At 50.3% G+C, this 9,819-nt stretch overlaps 1 protein-coding gene across 1 annotated transcript in view; it reads right to left on the bottom strand.

Moving 5' to 3' along the window:
- Window positions 1-9,819, bottom strand: part of SDK1 (sidekick cell adhesion molecule 1) — a 536,415-nt gene that overhangs the window by 25,578 nt on the left and 501,018 nt on the right. Inside the window, exons 42-44 of the mRNA XM_024763505.1 lie at window positions 9,468-9,605; window positions 6,872-6,992; window positions 6,356-6,485 (exon numbers count right to left, since the gene is read on the bottom strand). Of these exons, the coding sequence (XP_024619273.1) occupies window positions 6,356-6,485; window positions 6,872-6,992; window positions 9,468-9,605 (389 nt within the window). The remainder of the gene's footprint in view (window positions 1-6,355; window positions 6,486-6,871; window positions 6,993-9,467; window positions 9,606-9,819) is intronic.

Here is a 9,819-nt window from a genome sequence, read left to right on the forward strand (position 1 = left end):
AAAGCTGAGCCCCGGGAGCTGTGTGAACACAGAAGAGAAAGGGAAATCTCTCCCAGCAGCCTCAGGAGCAGCGGATTGAAGCTCCACAATCAACGTGATGTACCTGCATCTGTGGAATACCTGAAGAGACAACGAATCATCCCAAATCGAGGAGGTGGACTTTGGAGCAAGATTTATGATTTTTTCCCCTTTTCCTCTTTTTGTGAGTGTGTATGTGTATGCTTCTGTGTGAGATTTTGTCTGTATAGCTTTGCTTTCACCATTTGTCCTAGGATTCTGACCGTCTGGTTTTTTTTTTTTTACTTAAAAAATTTTTTTTCTTCATAATTATTTTTTATTTTAATAACATTTTATTTTATTTTACTTCTTTCTTTCTCTCTCTCTTTCTTTCTTTCTATTTTTTCTCCCTTTTATTCTGAGCCTTGTGGATGAAAGCCCTTGGTGGTCAAGCCAGGAGTCACTGCTGTGCCTCTGAGGTGGGAGAGCCAACTTTAGGACACTGGTCCACAAGAGACCTCCAAGCTCCATGTAATATCAAATGGTGAAAATCTCCCAGATATCTCCATCTCAGCACCAGCACCCAGCTTCACTCAATGACCAACAAGCTCCAGTGCTGGACACCCTATGCCAAACAACTAGCAAGACAGGAATACAGCCCCATCCATTAGCAGAAAGGCTGCCTAAAATCACAAGGCTACAGACACCCCAAAACACACCACCAGATGTGGACCTGCCCACCAGAAAGACAAAAAAAAGTTGAGAGTTCAGCACCGCCAAACCAGCTTTACAACAAATGCTAAAGGAACTTCTCTAGGCAAGAAACACAAGAAAAGGAAAAGACCTACAATAACAAACCCAAAACAATTAAGAAAATGGGAATAGGAACATACATATCGATAATTACCTTAAATGTAAATGGATTAAATGCTCCAACCAAAAGACACAGACTGGCTGAATGGATACAAAAACAAGACCCGTATATATGCTGTCTACAGGAGACCCACTTCAGACCTAGAGACACATACAGACTGAAAGTGAGGGGATGGAAAAAGATATTCCATGCAAATGGAAATCAGAAGAAAGCTGGAGTAGCAATACTCATATCAGACAAAATAGACTTTAAAATAAAGACTATTAGAAGAGACAAAGAAGGACACTACATAATGATCAACGGATCGATCCAAGAAGAAGATATAACAATTGTAAATATTTATGCACCCCACATAGGAGCACCTCAATACATAAGGCAAATGCTAACAGCCATAAAAGGGGAGATCGACAGTAACACAATCATAGTAGGAGACTTTAACAAAGAACTGAAGGAGACCATGCGTAAAGAATTAAAGTATGCTGACACTACCACACCAAGTAGAGAATATCAATAAAGAGACAGAAATGACTTAAAAAGAACCTAATGAGAAGTTCTGGAATTGAAAAATATCATAACCAAAATAAAAAAGTTTACTAGGGACACTCAATGGTAGATTTGAACTGACAGAGGAAAGACTCAGTGCACTTGAAGACAGAATGATAGAGATTATGCAATCTGAAAAACAAACAGAAAAAAGAAGAAGAAAAAAAAATAGAACAGAGCACCCACCAAATGTGAGAACATACTGAGTGGACCAACATAAGCATAGTGAGAGTACCAGGATGAGAAGAGAAAGAAAGAAGCAGAGAAAATACTGGAAGTAATAATGACTTAAAACATCCCAAATTTGGTAAAAAAAAAAAGTCTACACACCTGACAAGCTCAATAAACCACAAGTAAGAAAAACGGAACAAGAGTCACACCCAGACACATCATAGTTAAAATTCTGAAAGACAAAGACAGAAAGAAACTCTTGAAGTCAGCAAGAGAAAAATGACTTAACCAGAACAACCGAACTCAAATAATATTAACAGCTGACTTCTAATCAGAAAAAATGGAGGACAGAAGACAATGGGGGTCACACATTCAAAGTGTTGAAAGAAAACTGTCAACCAAGAATCTTATATTCAACAAACTATTTTGAAAATGAAGGTGAAATAAAGACATTCTGAGATAAACAAAAACAGGAAAATTCATTGCTAGCTGACCTGCCTCACAGGAAACACTAAAGGAAGATTGTCAGGTTGAAAGCAAGTGACACCAGAGAGTAATTCAAATCCACATGAAAAAACAAAAAGCACCAACAAAGGTAATTACATAGGGAATTGTAAAAGACAGTATAATTACCTATTTGTTCTCTTTTCTTCTCTTATCTGATTTAAATAGCAATTTTATAAAGTAATATGTATATAATTGTATTGTTGGGCCTATAATATATAGAAATGTAACATACTTAACAATAGCTGTGCAAAGAGGCATAAAGAAATGAAGAGAACCAGAAATAGAAAATAAAAAGGTTAAAATGGTAAACTCTAAATAGATACTTGCTCACCTTTCTTCTCTCAACTTCTTTAAAAGACACAAAATTCTATCAAAGGATACCTATAAAAATGCATTCTTGGGGTTGCCACATATATGGACTTAATATGTATAATAAATAACACAAAGAGGGGAGGAGGGAATAGATCTGTACAGAAATATAGAGATTTAGTATAAATCCGAAGCACATACTGATACTAGGGCAATCACTATAAACAATAACTGAAGAAATATATAGCAAAAGCAAAACAAGGGAGTTAAGATGGTACACTAGAAAATATCCACTCAAAAGAGAAGTTGACAGCAAAGGAAAAAGAGAGAAATAGAGATATGAGACTTATAGAAGGCAAACACCAAAATGGCAGAGGTAAATTCTGCCTTAGCAGTAATTACATTAAATGTGAATGGATTAAACAACCTGGTGAACAGGTAGAGATTGGCAGAACGAACAAAATAACATGATCCAACTATATGCTGCATGCAAGAGACACATTTTAGATCCAAAGATTCAAATAGGTTGAAAGTGAAAGGATGGAAATGATACACTATGTGAACGGGAACCAAAAGAGAACTGGAGTTGGCTGTACTAATATCAGACCAAATAGACTTTAAGACAAAATTGTTACTAGAGACAATGAGGGACACTCCGTACTAATAAAAAGGGTCTATCCATCACGGAGATACAACAGTTATAAACATATATGCACCTAGAAACAGAGCCTGCAAATACATGAAATTAAAACTGACAGAAATGGAAGTGAGAAATAGACAATGTTAACAATGATAGTTGGAGACTTCAACACAGCAGATGGCAGAAGATTGGAGAGAGTGTGGAAGCCTTGAACAGACTATAAATCAACCAGGCGTAACAGACACACACGAAACTCACCACACAGCAACAGCAGAGCTACACGCCCTTTTCAAGTGAATTCACAGACCAGATGCTATGCCATAAAACAGGGCTCAATACATCTGAAAGGACTGAAAATACACAAAGTATGTTCTTTGACCACAATGGAATAAAATTAAAAATCAGTAACAGAAGAAGATTTGAGAAGCTCATAAATCTGAGGAAACTAAAACACACACACCTAAATAACCAATATGGCGAATGGGTGACTTGTGTGGTATGTGAATTACATCTCAGTCTGGTTGTTTAAAAGATGTGGTTCAAAGGAAATGTTCCCATTGGAGCTGGCACTTCCAAGATCCCTCTGTTGGGATCCCACGCATCTGCCTACAACTCTCCCAAATCGTAAGGGTCAATGTCGGGACCCAGCAAGATTATAGAGCACAGAATTCTGGAAGAAAGATGGGCCTCATCCTATCTACCTGAGAACCCAGGAGCACACAGAGAGCCCAGACACGCGAATTCTTAGCCTGGACTCCACGGGGCCTTCACTGGAGGCGACCATCACAGGCTTCAGGGGGGCCTGGAGCCCCAGATTCAAGGTGAAAATCCTGGGTGGAGAGGGCATCCACACCTTTGATCAACTTTCTTGAACCAAAAAGCATTAGGACCCAAAAAGCATCTGTGGGAATCAGAGAAGGAACCCCTTCCTCCAGGCACAGGGCTTGCCAAGGCCCCTCCTTCACTCAGCCACACGTCCCGGGGTTAGCTACGACAGCTCAGCTCTGCACAGCAGGTCTGGCAGGAGAGACGGAACTGCGAGCCCGAGGCCCATCAGTGTGTGTCTGGGGAAGATGTTCAAAAGCCTCGTCAAGGGCTTCCCTGGTGGCGCAGTGGTTGCGAGTCCGCCTGCCGATGCAGGGGACGCGGGTTCGTGCCCCGGTCAGGGAAGATCCCACATGCCGCGGAGCGGCTGGGCCCGTGAGCCATGGCCGCTGAGCCTGTGCATCCGGAGCCTGTGCTCCGCGACGGGAGAGGCCACGGCGGTGAGAGGCCCGCGTACCGCACGTACACACACACACACACACACACACACACACAGTCTCCTCTCCCCTCGGCTCTGATCTATTACGTGAGGATCCGAACCACCTCCTGGCAGGACGTACTGTGGATTCCACGTCCCTCTCCTCCCCTCCCCCGCGCCGTCCTCCCTCCCTGCCTTCTTCCCCCACGTGTGTACATGTGTATGCACTTAGGAATGCGTGCACGTGTGTACGTGTGCATGTGTGTATATGCCTAGCTCAGTGCCTGCACACATTTAATAATCCTCCATGCAAATCAGCTGAAATCTGAATCTCAAAACACCCACATGTGTGAGAGGAGAAACAGACTGAATGCCTCCCAGCAACCCATTCTGAGAAGGTTTTCACGAACCAAGAGTCCAGAACTGATGAATCCAGTCCTGGCAGCGCTGGGAGTGGCCACAGGTGCCTGGGAGTTGGGCTGCAGGAGATGGTGAGGGCGGGGGTCAGTAAGCTCTGGACACATTCATGGGGGGGGGGGCGTTGCGCGGGTGTGCGTCCAGCCTCAGCACCTGCACGTGGGACGACCTTGGCCTCAGGCTTGTTGTGTGAACAAGGACGAGAACCGCTCTACCTCGCAGGGGTGTGAGCGTTGAACGAGCGTGCCCGGCCCAGAGCAGGCACCCAATTAGTTCTCAGCACACGCGGAACCGTGAAGAGCGCAGCCCGCAGAGCTAATGCCCAGTCACTGTGAACACCACCCGTGAGGCCTGACGGTCTAAGAGCCGCAGGCCCAGGAACCGAGCACAGATCAAGGCACGTGCTGGTGACTGTCTCTCATCGCTGCCCCTTCCCAGTGAGCTGCTTTTGGTACAAGCTGCGGCTTCCTTATCAGGAAGGGGCAGGTCGGTGTCTGCAGCTTTTCACTTGAAAATCTACAGCCCCTCAACCGTAGACAAATGTTCCTTCTGAACGTGTGCAGTGCTGCTTTTGCTGTTTTCCCCGTGCCCACGGCTACGGTTCTGACGGGGGACCCGGCGTCCTTGTCAACAGAGCACATGGGGCCGACGGAACGAGCTGGTGCCACCCTGCCATGCCCCTGCTGTCCCGGTCCCACAGTGAGCTCATACACAAGCCACAATTTAAAAGAAGCCGTTCTATTGAGCCTCAGGGCTCAATAAGGCCTGAATTCAGATCAGAATGAAGGTGAGACTTATTTTAGATTAAATATTGATTTAGAGTATGAACGCCAAGGGGTGGGGCGGGCCTGCATGTCCATCAAAGAGCTTGGTGAATTTCATCCCTGTCAAGGCTCAGCACCGCCGAAACCAAACAGTCCAGGACTGACCGGGCCCCAGCTCTCTACCGGCTGCTTCAACTGGTTTTGTTCGTGAACGTGAGAGACTGACCGGGGCGCTTGTGGGGGAAGCGGGGCCCCTCCTGGAGACGCCGCCACGGCTGCCTCCAGGGAATGCCCCCCCACCCCGACGGAGGCCTCACCCAGGACTCGCTCAGCTCCACGGAAAGTGCCCAGGCGCAAAGGAGGCCTGAGACGTGCAGGGCAGAGTCCCGGGGGTCTCGGCTGGAGGCTGACAGCCCCTCGGGGCGTGGTCTCCCTGGTCCCAGGGCTCCCGTGCTGCTCACCTGACCCTGTTAACTGACCCAGCGACGCTGTGACCACAGTCCCCTCTTGAGCACAAGGAGGCAGGCAGGGAGGCTGGCGGGAGGGGAAGCCACCACCCGGGGTGGGGGTCCCAGGCAGTACCAGTCGGGCAGGCTCGGGGCCCCCCTTACCCAGACGGGGTCTAGAGGCCACCAAGTTCCACGGTGACCTCCAGAAAACTCTGGGTCTCTTTCTGAAAACAAAATGGAACGAGGATGGTTTGCGGATCTGACGTCCACTTTGGGCGAGTGACTGACCTAGGAGCCAGCCTCGAGCCACGGACCTGGGGGCCAGAGACGAGCGAGGACCTTCCTCGTCGGGGAAGGGGAGCCGCTTGTCCCGGCTCTGCCTGCCCTGCGCGGTCGCGGGGCCCCCGGGGAGGGTGGGGGCCCCGCGGAACAGGCACCCACCTCAGACTCCGTGGCGTCCCCTGACTTCTCCTGGAGGGTCCCGCCCTCGGTCAGCGCGGCACCGTTGTACTTGTTGCAGATGTCCTCATCTGAGTAGTGTAGCCCGCCGGGGCTGGGCCGAGGCGGGGACCTGGGCGGGACGGGGACACCAGTTACCCCCCCACTGAGGCCTCCCGACCCACCCTCTGGCCTGCTTCGAGGCTGAGTGGGAGAAATCCGCCGCCTCTGGTACCATTTTGGCCCCCATTGCGAACAACTCGCAGTCCCCCTGCGGCTTCGCGTGACGCCTGCCCCGTCTGGGGCCGGGAGATCTCGCGAGACCGCGTCCCTGCACCTGAGACCCGCCCTCTTCTTCTGTCTCTGGAAATGTCTTTACAACATCCCTAACTCCCCACCACGCTGCCCGCCCCCACCCCGGCTCGGCGCTGCCCCACTGGGGGGCCCGTGGGCGTGGGCCCGGCCGAGCGGGTCGTCAGGGGGAGGTAGCACCGGGGTCTGGAGCTGTCGCAGCCCTACCTCGTCCCGTTCTTCTTTGAGAAGGTGTTCTTCACGTTGAGGTGGCGGCTGCTGAGCTCCAAGGTAGCAAATCCCCCGTTGTCCAGGGTCACGGACTCCTCCATGTTGGAGATGCTCTTACCTAAAGCCGGACGGGGAAACGAGCACAGATGCTTCAGTAAGCTGCTCCCCGATGGCCTGCTGGACGGAGCCCGGGGCCGGGCCGGCCTGCGTCAGCCCACCAGACAGGCAGAGTCAGGCTGCGGAGAGAGGCTGCACGTCAACCCCGCAGCAAAATGGCGTTCGCATTTTGGTGTTTATTCTGCTTGGCACCAAACTCCGAGTATTTTGATCAGTATTTTGTTAAAGAGCACTCAGAACACGTGAACTCTGTAAGCCATTGAGGACATTAAAGATTCAATACATTTCAAAATAAAAGCCTCACAGTCATAGAACAAGACAGCAAGTGGAGAGTAACTGTATAAGGGGTGATAGCTAGAGGGTGCAGGGTTTCTTTCCGCGGTCATGAAAATGCTCCAAAACTGACCGTGGTGATGATGGTCACACGTGTCTGTGAATGTAACTGAAAACCACTTAAAATAAGTCTATAAATACATATCAAAACATATTCCAAAATACATCAGCCGGCCAAAGTTACAAGTAACTCGAGGTCAGGAAGAGGTCCCGGTGGCTCCGACCTCGTCTGGCATGAGAGTTGGTGTGTCCTCACAGCTGTCCCTCTGCTCGGGCTGGTCTACCCCCCTTCTCCCTCCCCGACCTTGGGAGCCCCTCCCCCAGCCATCTTCCTGACATCACTCACCCCCTCCTTCAGGTCACAGCTCAAGGGTCGTGAGACCAGAGAGAACTTTCGGACCCTGAAGTCTTCGCCCTGTGTTTTTTCTCTCCGTGGTGCCGTCACCACGTCTGCATTTTTCCTGTGCTGGCTTGTTCTCTGTGGTCATCTGTCTGTCTTCCTTACCGGACTATAAACTCTTGGAGCACAGACCCAGTTATGCTCGCACAATTACGCTCTTAGTTACGTCCCAGGCCCCGGGACGCTGCCCGAGCACACACCGGGGGCTCCCCGTGTGTCTGTAAAATTCATCAGCCTTTCTAAACCGCAAGGGTCCTCTCTGCTGGGGATCCCACAGCCCTCACCTCACCTTAACGTACTGCTTGTGTGCAACGGGGAAAAGCCAGCAGAACACACAGAGTGGTGAATGCAAGATGAAGCTGCTTGCGAGTAGGGATTTGGGTTGACGGGAGGGGAGCAGGTGGAAACCGTGATCGGAAGGGGGCTCTGACGTCGTACGAGGCGGCATGGTCACGCAGCAGGGTTAGAACGAGGCTGCAGCGGCAAAGGTTTAGGTTCTGTGCGTCTCCTGGGCAGGCAGGGGGACATGCTGGTAGACAAGTGTTTCTTTTCTTTTTTCTTTCCCCCTGGGCGTCAATGATGACGTTAAATTAATACTCCAGGGTGAGGCTGAGTATCAGAAGCTGCAGGTCAGATCGGACTTTTCAGGTCTGTTTCCCAGATGGAGAAGAAGAGTGAAAGCGGGGAGATTTTCTCTGCACCAGACATAGGATTCTGGAATAGCATTAACTCAGTAAAATGACATGCCATTCATACGCCGTAAATCCCGTAGGAATAAAATCTGATTTACGGACACTTGTTAGAAGTGAATGTATACAGAAAAAAATAAATCCTTTCTTGGAGGGATGAATGGCTTAATGTTACAAAAGCAAACGGCAGGCACGTTAGGTGCCTGGTTTTATGAACCCTTTTGGTGCCGTGACAATGGTGCTGGGGGCTGGGGTCGGGGGATCTGCTGGCCCCCGCTTCACAGAGGTATCAGAGTGTTCCCAGCACCCCGTAAGGTTCCCTCACGGACCCTCGCTGCTTATACTTCTCCACTAAGAACACCCACCATCCTGCCTTCTAGAAACATCCATTCATTAGGTTGTTCCTGACCTTTCCGCAAACGGAGTCACACTGTATGGGCTCTTTTGCGGTCGGCTTTGCCCAAGTCTGTCCATTTCTCTAATGACGGTGATTCCTTTAGCAACGGACGCTTGCACCTACTACACGCCACGCCAGGCTGTGCTGGGAACACCGGGGACCCGGCCCACAGAGGGCTCAGAGCTGCGATGCGGGACCTAAGGCAGGTGCTCACCCTGTGTTAGTGAGAAGCGCTGGGCCACAGACACGATTCTGTACCATCCCCGAGCCACACCGAATGCCTGAGACGTGCCCCACTCACTGTCCTCGTGATACTGGAGTGAGATTTTTCATCTGTTTAACGCTTTCCGCTCTCTAATCATCGCTTAACAAAATACTCCTGCATTTGATCAACAGTGCAGATGAGGAAACAGACTCACAGAGGCCAAATGACCCAGAGGCCCACTTGAGGGCGGAGCTGGGACAGAATCTGGTGGCCGAGGTCCAGAGCTCCTGTTTCCCTGCACCCGCTGCCTCCGAAGGGATGTCTGTTGTGCCTGTTTCATCGAATGAAATGGAATGTGGATGTGGGCACCCCGGATCCAGGAGGGAAGCCCCAAACATTTCAGCTCCAGAGTTCCCCCGTGGGGAGACGGGGAAAGGCAGGCGCTGTCCCACCTGGGCCGCAGCTCCCGTACTTCTTGTTCTGGCCGTGCAGGACCAGGGTGAACGCCACCAGCAGGATGCCGAGCAGGCTGGACAGCGCCATCACCAGGAGGAACCACCACTGCTCGTAGAACGGGGCCTCCACCTGAGCTGAAGGGCGACAGGGTGCACGGTCACGTGGGACAGAAACTCAGTCCCTGCCGTGAGCGGGGGAGGGGAGGGCTCGAGGGGCAGCCCCAGGCACGGGGAGGGTAAAACCCCCTGCCTGGGCTGGGTTGTCACGGGTAGACCGACCCAGAGACAAGGCTCTGGTTCCACCGTCTCTTTTGGGCCCAGGGTCCTGTCACCACCTGACCCCCCCCCG

This window comes from Neophocaena asiaeorientalis, unplaced genomic scaffold (genome assembly GCF_003031525.2).
Source record: "Neophocaena asiaeorientalis asiaeorientalis breed wild unplaced genomic scaffold, Neophocaena_asiaeorientalis_V1.1 scaffold223, whole genome shotgun sequence".
Lineage (NCBI taxonomy): Eukaryota > Metazoa > Chordata > Mammalia > Artiodactyla > Phocoenidae > Neophocaena > Neophocaena asiaeorientalis.